Genomic DNA, 17,822 nt, shown 5'->3' on the forward strand with positions numbered 1-17,822 from the left:
GCAAATTTCGCCCCTTCCTGTCTGAGCACACCACCCGAACTCTCATCCATTCTCTCATTACCTCTCACCTTGACTACTGCAACCTACTCCTCACTGGCCTCCCACTTTGCCATCTATCCCCCCTTCAGTCCGTTCAAAACTCTGCTGCATGTCTTATCTTCCGCCTGAACCGGTACACTCATATCACCCCTCTCCTCACTTCACTGGCTTCCGATCAGGTACCGCATACAGTTTAAGCTTCTCCTTTTAACCTACAAATGCACTCGATCTACAGCCCCTCCCTACCTCTCTACCTTCATCTCCCCTTACATTCCTACCTGTAACCTCCGTTCTCAAGACAAATCCCTCCTGTCAGTACCCTTCTCCACCACCGCCAACTCCAGACTCCGCCCTTTCTGTCTCGCCTCATCCCATGCCTGGAATAAACTCCCTGAGCCCATATGCCAGGCCTCCTCCCTGCCCATCTTCAAAGCCTTGCTGAAAGCCCACCTCTTCAATGTCGCCTTCGGCACCTAACCACCACTCTATTCAGGAAATCTGGACTGCCCCTACTTGACATTTCGCCCATTAGATTGTAAGCTCCTTGGAGCAGGGACTGTCCTTTTTTGTTAATCTGTACAGCGCTGCGTAACCCTAGTAGCGCTCTAGAAATGTTAAGTAGTAGTAGTAGTATTTTCTGACACTGTTTATGAACTTTTTAACTATACAGTCTCTTAATTTGTAATTTAGTTTATCTTTATGTGTGTACATTTTTTTGGATAATGAGATAATTTGTTTTTAATTATTGTATATGTCTAACTTGACAGCTCTACCCCTGCTACAGCCTTTTTAGGCAAAATGTGGCCAGGTCAGGTGTTTGATTTTAATAAATCGAACACCTTCTACACCTGCTCGTCTGCTTTGTGTTGTTTGCTGCTTTGATTGTTTGCAGATCATCACCTCTCTGTGCATCTGAGATCTATTTGCATGCACTGCCTCCATTGTATGCAAATAGATCTCTTGCATATTTATTAGAGAAAGTCTGAAAACCTGACTGGGTTGCGGCCTTCGAGGACCGAGGCTGCCCATGTATACATGTTCCACCTTTGCTTATGCCCTATGCTGTCTCTAAGATGTTTAACTGCGTACTGTATTGACACTGCAAGCAGAATACTACGCCATAAAAAAGGTAATTCTATAAACTGGTGCCTAGACGTAAGCGCCACTTGTGTGCGTCATAGTTGCCAATAATTGGTGGTTATCTGCGAATGTGCATGTAACTATAGGGGGACTGTATATGGGGGTGGAGTATAGAGGGGCCATGGGCGTGTCTTCAAGTGACATGTAGTACCTGAAAGCCAGATGCTCAAAACTCCGGCGCTGTACAAAACAGCACCAGAAAATACCGCCACATCCACGCAAAGGAATTACTTCCTAATGCTCAACGTTAACAGTATGTAAATGATATGCGCCCTATTAGCGTCGAGCATTAGAAAGTAAAGGGGAGGATGGTAGCTGGCGTATGCCCAGAACACCAGAGGAGGAGTGGAGAAGGAAGAGGTGCCAACCAGGGACGAAAGGAAAATAAAACAGATGTGCCTTGTTTGTGGGAGGAGGGAAAGAGGAAGAAGCCGGCTCCTAAGTTGCAAGGCTCAGGTTTTCACACTGAAGCCCGGACTCTGCACTGTAGCTTCTTTCTGTGAGTCACCCCAGCAGTCAGACGTCTCCATGAAACACTGCTCCTTCTTGCTTCCCTCAGCCTGGGCTTCCTTCACCGATCACTGCAAGGCTGTCAACAACACCAGCCTCCCTACTCCTCCCAACGGCTTGGCACAACCCTAAAACCAGCTCTGAGCTGGTGTAAGCATAGGCGGCCGGTGGCCCAACTGTTTGGGGAGGCTAAAGGGGTGGGGCTAGGGAGTGGGCCAGGGGCGGAGCTTACATCCATAATTGTCTGACAACACAGAAAAAAAAAATAAGTAAAAATAAAATAGTCACAATTAATATACTAACCACAATCGCTCAATTGCAAAACACTATGCACAACTTTGTGCAAAAAGGGAAAGGGAAATAGGACTTGATATACCACCTTTCTGAGTTTTTTTGCAACTACATTCAAAGCAGTTTACATATATTCAGGTACTTATTTTGTACCAGGGGCAATGGAGGGTTAAGTGACTTGTCCAGAGTCACAAGGAGCTGCAGTGGGAATTGAACTCAGTTCCCCAGGATCAAAGTCCACTGCACTAACCACTAGGCTACTCCTCCACACTCAGAACCTTACTGTACCATAAATATTACACTGGGCAGAACCTAATACACCAATATACCACCCATATGGAAAATGCAGACCGTCAACAATATGAAACAAGGGATCATAATATCACAATTCTCATGTAGAGACACAAAACACCCTTTTAGGGTGGATAGTGTTCACAATGAGCTCCTTTTATTAATGACCATATGTAGATCCTCCAAGAGGTAGTGTGTCCTGATTTAGGCTCTACACCCTTTCTGATGCTTTGCGGGAGGAGGAGGGAGGAACGGAGAGGAGGAGGGCTGCCGGTCGGGTAGCTGAGAGCAGGAAGGAAGGAGGAACCGGTGCCTGCGTTTGTGGGGGCAGCAGCCAGGGGAAGGTCACAGTTGGGCTGGGGAGGCTTAGCCTCCCCAAGCTTGTTATACGGGGCACCTAAGGGTGTAAGATTTGCCACAGGAGGAGCACCCTTGTTTGGCACGTTGCTCACTGAACATTGGGAAGGAATACGGAATGACCTCTTTACATGCTCATTGTTCTCAGTGCCAGTGAACTCGTTTCACGCGCTCGTCAGCTCTGACCTTTCAGTGTTAGCAAATGCGGGTGTTAGTCCGGCGCTAATGGCCTCTAGCACCTGTATTTGCTTCTGAGCATCGGGGACTAAGTGCTATAGCATGTAACTGTAGGGGGGGGGGTTATGTGGGTGGAGTATGGGTGGACCATGGGCGTGTCACTTGGCTCACTTAGGTATGCCCATTTACACCTGCCATTAACATGGCATAGATGGTTGTGCCAGTTGATATCTAGAAGCCGTGATCCCATATTTTTACAAGTAATTATAAATACATAAAATAGGCTCTTGCCATTATGTTCTTCTACAAAAATCTGTCTATGGAAACACTTGGATCCATTAGGAGTCTCCATTTCCCCACCCACCACAGCCTCCCTTTCATCACTGTTTTAGTTGAATAGCTGGCTTCATTCCCATTCTGTTGCTAAATACTACCAAATGTGAGGCCATATGCTTTGCTAGAAATGTTACTTTGACACTTGTCTCAAAAATTAGGGACTCTCCCATTTCTCTTTACCTTAGGTATTGATTCATGATTCCAACCTGTCATTTAGTTGTGAAATTTGTGCTCTGGGAAGGCTCCATACTCTCAACCTTTTTTGAGGCATGGAGATTTACATTTATTTTGCATAAATAAATATTAATTTACACTTTCTGTTTATTTCTAAATTACACTACTGTAATTCTGTTTATAATCCTTTACTTGGTTATCAATTGCATAAATGACATATAGTTCAAAATGCTGCTGTCAAATCACATAAATTGGATCATGTCTGGTAGTTTTTAGCAGCCCAACACTGGTTGCCTGTATCTTATAAGTAAACATAAAATGTTGATACAAAAAATTATGACATGAAAGCAAAACAAGGCATCAAGAAAGAAGTGAGATGTAAATTTGAATACTTCCATATAACTTAATGCTTTTCTAATCTCGTTGTGTGTAAACGCATTAACTAAAATAAATAAGCATTGAGATTTGAATCCCCATTTTAGTTGGAGGGAGGCCCGGGCAAATGGCCCTGCTGATCCCACCTTTGATTAGCCTCGACTCCAAGGATATGATTTATTAGTAGCCACATCACCTCAATTTTTCATAGACACACTTTGAACTCTTAATGTTGAATCTACTGAATAAGCAAAATGTTCAGGCATTGTCCTCCTCTAGTGCACATAAATCAGACCTTGCTATAAAACGGAGATATAAACAGTACCAATGAATATCAATATTTATTTATTTATTGCATTTGTATCCCACATTTTCCCATCTCTTTGCAGGCTCAATGTAGCTTACACTACATCATGAGTAGTGGAAATACATGAAAAAGTATATTTTTAGTAATAACAGAAGGATTTTGGGTAACATGCTAATGATAAGTACATACATAAGTACATAAGTACATAAGTAGTGCCATACTGGGAAAGACCAAAGGTCCATCTAGCCCAGCATCCTGTCACCGACAGTGGCCAATCCAGGTCAAGGGCACCTGGCACGCTCCCCAAACGTAAAAACATTCCAGACAAGTTATACCTAAAAATGCGGAATTTTTCCAAGTCCATTTAATAGCGGTCTATGGACTTGTCCTTTAGGAATCTATCTAACCCCTTTTTAAACTCCGTCAAGCTAACCGCCCGTACCACGTTCTCCGGCAACGAATTCCAGAGTCTAATTACACGTTGGGTGAAGAAAAATTTTCTCCGATTCGTTTTAAATTTACCACACTGTAGCTTCAACTCATGCCCTCTAGTCCTAGTATTTTTGGATAGCGTGAACAGTCGCTTCACATCCACCCGATCCATTCCACTCATTATTTTATACACTTCTATCATATCTCCCCTCAGCCGTCTCTTCTCCAAGCTGAAAAGCCCTAGCCTTCTCAGCCTCTCTTCATAGGAAAGTCGTCCCATCCCCACTATCATTTTCGTCGCCCTTCGCTGTACCTTTTCCAATTCTACTATATCTTTTTTGAGATACGGAGACCAGTACTGAACACAATACTCCAGGTGCGGTCGCACCATGGAGCGATACAACGGCATTATAACATCCGCACACCTGGACTCCATACCCTTTTATTTTAACGAGCAAACAGTAAGAAATATTTAAGGAATGTATGAGAATTATATAGGAAAATATACATTTTGTAATAGCAAAAGGATCTTAGGTAACATGATAGTGAAAAACATGATAATAGTTTGGCAAGCAAATATTGTAGAGGCAGTTCTGCATATGTGCACAGGAGTTCATATTTGTTGATCATTGTTGTTTGCTTTGTTAAAGAGATGAGTCTTCAGTAGAATTCGGAAGTTAGCTAGTTCATAAACCGTTTTTAAGTTGCAGGGCAGTGCATTCCAGAATTGTGTGCTCAGGTAGGAAAAGGTTGACGCATGCGTTAGTTTGTATTTAAGACCTTTACAGTTTGGGAAGTGAAGATTAAGGAATGTACGGGAGGATTTTTTTAGCATTCCTGGGTGGTAGGTCTACCAATCGAAGGTAGCAGCCCTTTGTAGTGCCGCCCCCTACCCAGCACTATAGAACACACCTGGGCAGAGTGACATTTCCAGCCACCAATGAGGAGCGGCACTGCCACGAATCCAGGCCTCGAGCTCCTCCCATTGTCTCCCGCAGCAGCTGCTGGTTCGTTCGCATTTGCTTTCAGTTTACAGGGCGAGCGCTCGTGCTCCGGGGAAGGGATGTTGCTGGAGTTTGAAGCTGCCTTTGATCTCCGGAGGGACGTCCTGCCCCTACTTACATTGGAAGGAGGCCAATTGCGCGAAGGAAACGGTGAGATTCCCTGTCTTATTCGCGGGTAGAAAAGTGGCTGAAGCGAACGGGCAGCTTGTGCCATCTTTTAGACATTTTCAGTGAAAGTGAAATTGAAACTGGGCTTTATTGAGATAAAAAATGGAAAGTAAAGGGTTGTACTGTTTAATACAAAGGCGCGTTTGTCTTCCAGGTTCTCCTGGCGGTGAAGGGCGTGAGCTCAGTAAGTGGAGTTTTCAAACGTCCCTGCCAATAAAGTTCCTTTTAAGCGTATTAACACTTTGTTGCAAACGTGCAAGTGAAAAATCCATTCCCCTGAGGATGATGCTTGGCATCTCGGGCGGAGATCTGAGGTCTTGGCAGGTAGTTGCTAATGAAACTCCAGCTAGTGTGAAGTGGCAACTCCAGAAACGATTTCCAAAGCAGTCTGGAGAAATTCTTCTTTCCTGGTGCTGCTGTGGGTAATGTTTTGTTTTTCTTCCGGTGACGTATAAAGTCACTTCGGGCCACTTGAAGTACTTTATTTTGCCCGAGTTCATCCCTTGTATTGACTGGATAAATAAAAATAAGCCATGTAACGACCAGCTTTCTTTAAAAACTGCAGGTGTGTTGGTTACCACCTAGATAATATGAAAATATCGATACAGTTTAATAGAGATATATGCAGTATATAAAACACTAATTGCTGTGAATACAGAATGGGAAAATGACTTGGAAAACGGAGCCACCTTGTGAAGTTATACAAGCTAATGATAGCTGTAGTGGATAATTTCTTTTACAGTGTTTCGGCTGGTAGAAGTAGGTAGAAAACATTTTAGCCATCAAATTGTAATCTCACAGTTTATTTGAAGAGGATGAACGGACATTATACATTTGTTTTCATCCTGATTTTATTCTACATACTTATATTTTTTGAATACCATTCTCATTCACATCCTCTGCTTCTGCTTGGTTTAGTAAAGGACCATACTTTGTGTAGGATCCCAGCTATCTTTCTTTATCATCCATCAGTCACTCAGTTCTCTTTTTTTTTTGGGGGGGGGGGGGGAGTCTTTTTTTTTTTTTTGGCATGTTGACTCCCATCCTACTGCTTTCATTTTTCTGACTCATTCAACTTCCTTTTTTTTTTTCTGACTATCTGCATTAATTATACAATAAAAATCTAGACAGTAGGGAGATCTAAAAAATGGAGCATATAAATGTCTGAATTTATACAGAGGAAAGGCCTCGAGAAGCCCCTAGCATACAAGCAAAGCTTAAGGGGCTGGACTTCTTCATCATTGGCCAGAAAACCTCTGTAGCGAATCTAAATGGTGTTATCAGTTCAATTACTTCACTTGATACAGCAAGGTTCACACCGAATTTCACTTAGTCAGGTGTTTTATCGTGCGGGTTCTTCCTACACCTCGACCATGACCTTGTGTATGTATCCCTGTCTGTCTGAGATTAGGAACTGAGTTCGATTCCCACTTCAGGCACAGGCAGCTCCTTGGGACGCTGGGCAAGTCACTTAACCCTCCATTGCCCCATGTAAGCCGCATTGAGCCTGCCATGAGTGGGAAAGCGCGGGGTACAAATGTAACAAAAATAAAATAGATTCTATTGGAGATTCTACATGGAATGTTGCTAGTATTGGAGATTCTACATGGAATGTTGCTACTATTTGAGATTCTACGTGGAATGTTGCTATTCCACTAGCAACATTCCATGTAGAAGCCTGCGCGGCCACATTGGTGATCTGCAAGGGCCGACTTCTACATTCTACATGGAATGTTGCTAGTGGAATAGCAACATTCCACGTAGAATCTCAAATAGTAGCAACAGTGGAGGAGTGGCCTAGTGGTTAGGGTGGTGGACTTTGGTCCTGGGGAACTGAGGAACTGAGTTCAATTCCCACTTCAGGCACAGGCAGCTCCTTGCGACTATAGGCAAGTCACTTAACCCTCCATTGCCCCATGTAAGCCGCATTGAGCCTGCCATGAGTGGGAAAGCGCGGGGTACAAATGTAACAAAACAAACCCTGTATCTTGAATCCTGTTCTAGCCAAGCTTGTCTGTATTCTGTCTGTTTGAGACCCTGTATCTTGAATCCTGTTCTAGTCTAGCTTGTTTCTCCCCACTCGGTCCAGTAAGTCCTGCCGGCTGCCTGCACCTAGGGGCTCAGTCCCTAGGGAACGGCAGTCAAGCGCAGGTGAAGTCCTGTTCCAGTCATGCTAGTTCCTGAATCCTGATTCTGGTCCCTGCCAAGCCAAGTCTATTCCGGTTCTGCTTATTCCTGCCTAGCCTGCCTACAGCTTCTATTCCAGTCCTGTTCCAGTTCTGGTTGGAGGGTTTTGCCTGCTGCTGCCACTCCTCGTCAGCAGCCCAAGGGCTCACGATTCCACACTACTCTTGAGAACCTGACACTCGGTACTCTTATTTCTGAGTTACTGGAGGTGCTTTTCATTGAGGAGCCTTCTGCTTCAGTGTCAGGAGTTCCATCTTCATCGATCATGAGTGTCTCAGATGTCCCGCTTTTGCATATAGACAGAGCAATTATAACCTCGGTTCAAGTGGGAGAATTTCTCATCATCCTCATTCTCAAGGAGGTGTGCTTGTATATACCCATATGGCCGCTGCATCAGAGGTTTCCATGTTTTACATTGCTGGGCCGACACTTGCAGGTCAGGGCTTTGCCCTTCAGTCTCACCATGGCTTTAAGAACGTATACCGAGGCGTCCTTATTTTACCACCAGGAAATCTGAGTTTACCCGTATCTTGATGACTGGCTCATTTGTGCATTGTCCTATTCGGTCAGTGTGGCAGCAACGGACACAGTTGTCCATCTTCTGCAGTTGATGGGTTGGGTTATCAATTTTGAGAAGAGCAGACTAACTCTATCTATCACAGACACTGGAGTAACTGGGCATTCTATTCAACACAGCATGGGAGAGGATCTTTTTCATGGAACACAGGTCGAAGCTGGTTCAACAGATTCATCTTCTCAGTTAAGGCAGACCCAGGGTCTGGGACTATGTCAATGGCAGTGGAAATGGGCTTATATGCAGCCATTGCAGGAATCTCTTCTTAGCTGCTGGTCTCCGGTGTCACAGAAGTACTAACTTAATATTCCTTGGACGCTATTTGCCAGATAGAGTATGCAGTGGTGGTCGCTCCCTTTCTGATAACACAATGGGAGGTGGTGACAATAGATGCCATCAAGTTGAGTTGTGGAGCTCATTAGAAGTTCCATCTCGCACAGGGCACCTGGATGGAGTAGGAGTCTTTGTGGTTGATAAATGGCTTGGAGCTCATGGCAGTGCAGAATGCCTTATGTGATTTCACACTCTTTCCAGGTCTGAGTTTTCTCTGACAATGCAATCAACAGGCAAGGTGGACTCGCAGCTGCCCAGTGGCAGTGGAGGCGGCCTTCCTTATGAGTTGGGTGAAGAAAATTCTTCTCTGCTTGTTGGCAGCTCACATTGCTGGGTCCTTGAATGTTGAGGTAGACTTTCTCAGCAGGCATTCCTTGGATCCAGAAGAATGGGACCTATCCAGCTAGGCTTTTCAGCTGATAGTGGACCGATGGGGTTTTCCACTTCTGGACTTGGGTACTTTGGCATCCCTTTTCATCGTTATCAAGTTCTTCAGCCATTGGTGAGAAACTTGATGGGGATCGATGCCCTACTGCAACCCTGGCCGGAGACGCATCTACTGTATGTCTTCCCTCCTTTGCCCATGGTAAGTTGCGTGTTGAAAAGGATCACATTGCACTGAGGTCAAATAATTCTCATGGCCCCGGATTGGCTGCAGAGGCCGTGTACACAGACCTGGTTCGAGTTCTTGATGGGGGTCATCTCTGTCTTCAGCAGGTACACGCCCTACTAAAGCAAGGTCAGTTGCTCATGGAGGATCCGTGCCCCTTTGGCCTTATGGCTTGGCCATTGGAAGGATTCGGTTTTGACGAAAAGATTATTCTGATTTGGTCATTGCTACCTTGCTTCAGGATTGGAAATGGTCTACATCCATGGCATATGCAAGGGTGTGGAGGACTCTTGAGGGCTGGTGTTTTGAGCGCAAACTTTTTCCCTTCTCTGCTCAGATCAGATCACACACAATCCTAGCACTTCTCCAGGCATGGGTTTAGAAAGGATTGGCGTGTGCCCTTTGTAGAATCATTCTTAGCGCCAATCTTTTCTGGTGCCCATTTTTGAATCCAGCCCTCTATAATATTTAATTTCAAGATAAAATTAAAAGAATAGAATTTTTGGAGAGAGGAGGAAAGAAAGAGAGAGAGAGCATTAACTATGGCGTAAGGAAAGTTGCTATGTGAGATGATCATATGTGTCTGTGTAGAGTGATTCTCATTCGTATACTGTCTGGGAGTGAAGTTTGTGACTTTGCATGTTGTAAAGTAAAATAAGTAGCCAGGATACCATGAAATAAAACTGTCGGGTCCTTTTACTAAAACTTAGCACAGATTAATGGAATCAGCGCATGCAAATTGCCCAGAAGCCCATAGGTATAAAATGGGGTTCTTAGGAGTTAGCACATGCTAATTCCATTAACATAGTAGGTGACGGCAGAAAAAGACCTGTATGGTCCATCCAGTCTGCCCAACAAGATAAACTCATATGCGCTATGCTAAACTTTAGTAAAAGGGCACCTATGTATTTTAACACATCTCAGGTTGCAATGTCATTACTGTTAACAAACTAGCTCTGTCTTTACATGTATTTGTTATTTTCAAGAAGAGTAAACAAAGGCAGGTGTGTTTGTAGAATGAGGAAATGAATGTATCAAACCTGCATTTCAGTATTCAGAGGAGCTGGCTACATTGTAGTAATTTGAATAACAAAGTTGGGCGTTGTGCTTTTTTTTTTTTTTTATTCTCTCAATAAAGTACCAGTCTCAGCCCCCCCCCCCCCCTCCACTGGTAAGTTGATACCTTTTCATAATTACTGCCATGGTGTGCTTATTCTAGTCTTCTGTGTCTTGCTGGTGCAAGAGGAGTAGCCTAGTGGTTAGTGCAGTGGACTTTGATCCTGGGGAACTGAGTTCAATTCCCACTGTAGCTCCTTGTGACTCTGGGCAAGTCATTTAACCCTCCATTACCCCTGGTACAAAATAAGTACCTGCATATACTATGTAAACCATTTTGAATGTAGTTGCAAAAACCACAGAAAGGCAGTATATCAAGTCCCATTAACAAGATTCCATGTAGAACCCCAAAGAATAGCAAGATTCCAGAATCCCAGCCTATTTGAAATTCTACATTGAATGTTGCTACTATTTGAGGTTCCACATGGAATGTTGCTAGTGGTGGAGAAGCCTAGTGGTTAGTGCAGTGGACTCTGATCCTGGGGAACTGTATTGGGCAATCAAGCCATTGTGACATCACTGATGAGGTTGGCTCTTATTGGTGGAATGAGTGGAGGAGTAGCCTAGTGGTTAGTGCAGTGGACTTTGATCCTGGGGAACTGTATTGGGCAATCAAGCCATTGTGATATCACTGATGAGGTTGGCTCTTATTGGTGGAATGAGTGGAGGAGTAGCCTAGTGGTTAGTGCAGTGGACTTTAATCCTGGGGAACTGAGTTTGATTCTCACTGCAGCTCCTTGTGACTCTGGGCAAGTCACTTAACCCTCTATTGCCCCTGGTACAAAATAAGTACCTGAATATACATAAACCACTTTGAATGTAGTTGCAAAAACCTCAGAAAGGTGGTATATCAAGTCCCAGTTCCCTTTCCTCCTTTCCCTTATGACATCACAATATCAGAAGTGAGCCAAGTATTGGGCAATCAAGCCATTGTGACATCACTGATGAGGTTGGCTCTTATTGGTGGAATGAGTGGAGGAGTAGCCTAGTGGTTAGTGCAGTGGACTTTGATCCTGGGGAACTGAGTTTGATTCCCACTGCAGCTCCTTGTGACTATGGGCAAGTCACTTAACCCGCCATTGCCCCTGGTACAAAATAAGTACCTGATGTGTGCTGTTACTGTTCAGTACTTGGGAGAAAACTGCTTGCATTGTTTGTTTCTAATGATTTGTTTACTTTTTTCAGACCTACACCTGACCATTATGCTACAGAAGTAGGCAAATCAGGGTTATCTGATTAGATACCTGGGCTACTATTGGCCAGCATTGCAAAGACACATGGTCACATATTTGATATGCAAAACAATTTTGAATAGGTTCTTATAATTGTATTCTTCATTGTGAGTGGCCAATGCAAAGTGGCTCTTGAAGCAGAATACCTGTTCTGTTTTACAGAATCTCAAATGCAAAACCATGGTTCAGGAAGGACAAATAATGTTTTGTGCTTATTCTGCAGATAAGAGATCAGAAAGGTGTTCTGAAAACTCTTAAGGCATAAGGTTGTCAAATTGCTTTCAGAACCTGCTGATCTAAAAGTGACACAGATCCACTCGCAGCAGCTTCCCCCAGGTCTGTTAGTGCTCTTTTTGGAACTCTTTGCTCCTTGTAGAGGAGGATCGGCTTCTATCCCTGGGCTGATTCTCCTTGAAGGAGGGAGATGACTATTTTTTTTTACCTGAGTGAAAATGACTCCACTCTTTCAGATGTGACTTCCTTACTGAGCCCCTCATAGACACGTCTAGTCTTCTGGAAGACTTTGAAGTCTTTCTTCATCCAAGTCTTTAGCTTCTTGAGATGCTCCTGAAAGAGGAAGTTTACTACTACTACTATTAAACATTCCTATAGCGCTACTAAACTTATGCAGCGCTGTACAAATTAACATGAAAAGACAGTCCCTGCTCAACAGAGCTTACAATCTAAATTGGACAGACAAATAGACAGCTAGGGGTGGGGAAATTGCAGTGGTAGGGGTGATAAGTGAGGGTGTTGAGTAAGAGAGTCATGGTTAGGAGTCGAAAGCAGTAGCAAAGAGGTGGGCTTTAAGCCTAGACTTGAAGACAGCCAGAGACTGAGCCTGACGTACTGGCTCAGGGAGTCTATTCAGGCAAGTTTACTGTGAAAAGGGGTGCTTGCTTAGCCATGCCTTGGAGGTCAAATCAGTGGACTCGTCACAGAGGCTACTGGGCTGGTCCCAATAAGGTCATATAGCTTGTCCATCAAAAAGGCTGCTCTCGATTCCAGACATGCTGTCTCTGGAGATTCTGGGAACAGCTAGGTCCAGCAGAGAAGCCATTTGGCCATGCAACCTCTGAAGATTGCTCCATGCACCTCCAGTGCCAAAGATGTAAATACCGGTTCCAGGAGAACTTCCTCATTTTCTATCATGGGAATCTTTCAGGGCGTAAACCAGTGTTTGCCAAGTTGGTCCTGGAGTACCCCCTTGTCCAGTTGGGTTTTCAGGATATCTACAATGAATATTTATGAAACGGCTGAGGGGAGACACGATAGAGGTATATAAAATAATGAGTGGAGTGGAACAGGTCGATGTGAAGCGTCTGTTCACGCTTTCCAAAAATACTAGGACTAGGGGGCATGCGATTAAACTACAGTGTAGTAAATTTAAAACAAATCGGAGAAAACTTTTCTTCACCCAACGTGTAATTAAACTCTGGAATTCATTGCCGGAAAATGTGGTGAAGGCGGTTAGCTTAGCAGAGTTTAAAAAGGGGTTGGACGGTTTCCTAAAGGACAAATCCATAAACCGCTACTAAACGGACTTGGAAAAATCCAAAATCCCAGGAATAACATGTATAGAATGTTTGTACGTTTGGGAAGCTTGCCAGGTGCGCTTGACCTGGATTGGCAGCTGTCGTGGACAAGATGCTGGGCTCGATGGACCCTTGGTCTTTTCCCAGTATGGCATTACTTATGTACTTATGAGATTTGCATCCAATGGAGGAGTACCCCCTTGCCAGTCGGGTTTTCAGGATATCCAGAACGAATATGCATGAAAGAGATTTGCATTCAGTGGAGGCACTATATGCATATCAATCACATGCATATTAATTGTGGATCTCCTGCTGGCAAGGGGGTACTCTAGGACCGACTAGGGAAATTGTGGCTTAATCAGCCTTCCACCAGTATGGTGGTGGTCCCGGTCACCATCATAACAAACATGGCCACCTTTGGTAGGCAAGACAATTGATCCAGCTATTAAACCTTGGAGCCGGGACCCGTTCTCCTTATTCCCCCCCTCCCCTACCTCCCCCACCCATTCTTCCCCTCCCTTTCAATAACTCTCTTAGAATCAATATTGGGTAAAATTAGGCCGCAGCTTACTTTATTAACAATTCAACATCAGTGAACTTTGTCCAAACATAACTCCCCCCGCCCACCCCCGAGCTACATGGGTCCTGGACTTGACGTCATACAGGACTCCCCCCCCCCCCCCCCATCCGCCTCTCGCCATACCAGCAAAACGGCAATCTTCTTCCGGGCCCCGCCGTAGCAACAAGGGCCCGCTCCGTCTGGACCTCCACACCTTTCTCCCGGGTCACCCGACCCGCCTTCCGTACTCTGGCTCAGCCCCCCCATGAGCCATATCTCTTGTAGCTCGGGGTTTGTTGTGCTTTGTTTTTTGCCGCTGCGACAACTCCTGCCAATTACCTGAAATAAACAAGAATAACATGGTCTACCAGAAACGCATCCCCCCACTCGTCCCCCATGCTATGAGGGCGGGAGGGTGGGAAACTGCCTCCGAGGATCAGCCAACACCCAGTCCGCTCACCGCTTTATCCCCTCGCTCTGCCCCGAACCCTCCCTTTCCTTCCACCAATAGGCTGCTCATCCGCTTCCTTACATCAGCAGCCTCCTTTGAGAACTCCCCAATCACGGCGCCTATGCCTCTCGGCATGGCCCGTGGACATCACCCCCCTGCTCGCTTCTCTGCCCTGCTTCTGAGCCTGCTCGAACGGGCCCAGCCCTCGTTTAACTGGGCTCGTCGAGACAAGTTCTCGGGCCTCCTAGTCTGTGGTAGTAGGTAGAGCTTCCTTGTGACTCTACTACCCTTCAGCACTGCCTCAGGGACCTAGCATTCTGTGAGGACCATCCTACGAAGAGTTTTTTTGTGAAGGAGAAAACAAACTGGGTTTTCACAAATCCTCCAAAATTGGGTCCCTGTCGGCCACCTCTTCTGTAGGCTTTTCCACCATATGCAGATGGAGGCCTCCTGAGAATTTGCAAACAGTTCTTCACATCTAAATAACAAATGATGTTGACTCCTCCCCTTCAAGGCGATTTCTCCTTCCTTAGGGAAAAGTGTCTAGTGGACAGAGCCCCTTGTTCTCAGCGGACTATGCCTTTTTTCAGGCTGAGGCAGGAATGGGACCCTGAGCCCATCATGCGAGGCCTTGGCCATTCTGGAATCATTGGCGTAACCACGGGTAGACAAAGGCCCACTCGCTTTGAGCTCAGGCCCATCCAACAGTTGCCCATCTCTATGGCTGGCAGGTCTCCCCAAGCTCTGCCAAATAAAGATTCCGAGCATCTCTCAACTCCACCCATCCACACCTTTTTAAAGCCTTAATTTTGTAAGTTGCATTAGAAGGAACTTTGCATGTTCAGTGGGTACAAGTCGCTGCTCACTGCCGGCAAAGAAATGAAGACTTTAAAAGGTATTTGGGGGGTGGCAGGGTGGAGTTGAGAGATACCTGAGGGAGAGAGGAGGGAAATCTGTTGGGTGGGGTTCTTGTGCCTACCATCTTTGGGCTTCGGCCCTCCCCAAATTGGGTTGTCTGGCTATGCCCCTGCTTGGAATGCTTTAAGGCTTCTTGGTCTCATGGAATGAGACCTTGAATCCCTCTTCCCCCCCCCCCCCCCCCAAGCTGCATGTCATCTGCTATCTTGGAAGGTGCCTGGGAATCTATAAGAAAACCAAGACTTTTAGCAGGCACTCAGTTTTCCCCTCAAGAACTGTTGGTTTAAAATTACTGGACTGCCTGGATTGGCACTCTGCAACACATCTCCAGGCAATCACAGTCCTTCTGGGGGTGCTCCCTCTTTGGGAGCAGACTCCTTTCACCTGCTGCCACATGCTGCATGGGAGACATAGCTGGCTGCCAAGACCATTGGAACCATGGCTCTGTCATACTCTGAATGTTCTGCATTTTCTGGAGAACCAGCAAAGTCAGCTGTATTGTGCTCTGTTATACCTCCATCTAGTACAGGAGGGCAATGAGCATGCATAGAAAACCAAGAACACCAGTGGAATGGGGAAGGGGAGAACTCTAGAAACCACACACCAGGTTCCTACGTAGCACTTCCAGAAAGTGGCCTTGCAGGGCCGACTGCTTCACTCAGTCTTAGGAGTGAGTCCCACGGGTTGGACTGCCAGTATTAGGGCTTCTCACAGGCTCAGTTGGGATAAAGGCCATAGATGGAATCCTAAGATCCCATGGTCAAGGCACTGAAGCTGAACCTCATGGCCTCAGGTTGTGGTATCTGGGTTGTATAGAAATCCTACTACACTAACCCAAACAGCAACCATCTGCTGGAGGTAGAGAATACTGGCAGGTTCCCAGACTGACCCAAATCATCTGCTCAGTGTGGCAGCACCCAAAGAAAGCTAACAAAATATTAAGAATTATTAGGAAAGGAATAGAGAATAAAACAAAATTAGAATATCTCTTTCCATGGTGCAAATGCATTTTTTGTGTATTGCATACAGTTCTGGTCACTGCATCTCAAGAGATTTAATGGAATTAGAAAAGGTAGAGAGAAGGACAACCAGAAGGATTAACCCGCGTAAGGAAAGACTAGGGAGGTTGGGGCTTTTCTGTTTGAGGCAGATATAAATCTCCTGTAAAATCCTGAGTGGAATAGTAGACACAAATCAATTGTTTACTATTTGAGATCCTGCCAGGTACTTGTGACCTGGATTGGCCACTGTTGGAAACAAGATGCTGGATGAGATGGACCATTTTTCCTTAGTGTCTCTCCAATATTACTGATAAAACATTAACTTTCCTCTACCTGTTAGGTTTTCAAGGCAGAAACTAGGTTTGTGAGCCCTTAGACCACTGCCGGGGAGCGGCACTGGCAGGCAAAACCACCCCACACCAGAGACAAGGTAGAACTCTGACAGAAACAGCTAGACTTCACCTGCACTTGACCGCCCTTCTCCAGGAGTTGAGCCCCTGGGTGCAGGCGGCCAGCAGGACTTACAGGGCAGGAACTGGATACCAACTAGGCTGAAAAGGGACTGAGGGTCAGAGGGGAAAGGAGAATACATGGGAAGCAAGACAGACTACTGGGCTAGGACTCACAGACAGACAATACAACACTAGGCAGGAAATGGACAGGCTTGAGAGCAAGGACTAAAAGCTGCAAAGCAGCCACTAAGAAAGGAAAGACAGACTGGGACGAGACAGAACTGAAAGCTGCCAGGCAGCCACTAAACAAGAAACACAGACCACCAAGAACTAGACAAAGACATACAAACAAGAAACAAGACTGGGAAACAAGCAATACAGTACAAGATAAACTACACAAAGACTAGACTAGAAACAGGTAGGACTCTCAGACAATAAACTGGACTAGGCAGAAGTGCACAGAGCATACCAGGGACCTTAGGCGATGCAAAGGCAAACACAGAAGTTTCCAGGTGATTAATAAAGCCCAGCCCATCAGCTGCTGAAGTTCAGCTGCAGGGATCACAAGGCAGCTACGGGTGCTGTTCAGGCACAAACAAGAGAAGCAAGTCTGGCAGCCCGGAAGATCCGGACCGGACTGGGCTGAAGTCTGGAACGGGTGACAGTTCATAGCAGCCACCGGTTCTGGCCACCAGAGGGCGAGGCGAGCACAGACAAGGAAACAGTCACCATCGTGACACTACCCTTCATAGTGTGGTGCTGAATCTACTACTACTAATCATTTCTATAGTGCTACTAGACATGCAGTGCATTACACATTATAGGCAGGTACTTTCTCTGTTCCTAGTGGGCTTACAATCTAAGCCTTTTTTTTTTTTTTTGCACCGGGGCAATGGAGAGGTAAGCTTCTTGCCGAAAGTCACATGGAGCTGCAATGGGAATTTAAACCCAGTTCACCAGGATCAAAGCCCACTGCACTAACCATTAGGCTACTCCTCAACTCCAGACTTGTAACCTACTTATCCACAGTCTTTCAAAACTTATAGGAGGCTGTTTGAATTGCTACATGCAATTTTACAATGTTCAGTTCCACTCAATACCAGCTATCAATTGTCTGTGTGGTACAGCATCAAAAGTTCAGACAGCCTCCCTGATCATCACTTAATTAATTTCATTAAAGAACTTTGTTAATCTTTTCTCCAGGGCAGGATATTCTGATGCCAATTTTTCTCTTGGGCTCAAAATGCTTTGAT

General features: G+C 45.3%; 1 protein-coding gene across 2 annotated transcripts in view; it reads left to right on the forward strand.

Annotated features, from left to right (window-relative positions):
* The first annotated feature begins 5,210 nt into the window (after positions 1 to 5,210).
* The window catches only part of GSAP (gamma-secretase activating protein), a 120,318-nt gene continuing 107,706 nt past the window's right edge, over positions 5,211 to 17,822 (forward strand). Inside the window, exons 1-3 of one of the 2 annotated variants that reach the window (XM_030217086.1) lie at positions 5,211 to 5,241; positions 5,293 to 5,583; positions 5,756 to 5,785. In XM_030217086.1, coding sequence (XP_030072946.1) covers positions 5,370 to 5,583; positions 5,756 to 5,785 — 244 coding nt within the window. In that variant the 5' untranslated portion in view covers positions 5,211 to 5,241; positions 5,293 to 5,369. The remainder of the gene's footprint in view (positions 5,242 to 5,292; positions 5,584 to 5,755; positions 5,786 to 17,822) is intronic. The other variant, XM_030217087.1, reaches the window with a different exon arrangement.

This window comes from Microcaecilia unicolor, chromosome 10 (assembly GCF_901765095.1).
Source record: "Microcaecilia unicolor chromosome 10, aMicUni1.1, whole genome shotgun sequence".
NCBI lineage: Eukaryota > Metazoa > Chordata > Amphibia > Gymnophiona > Siphonopidae > Microcaecilia > Microcaecilia unicolor.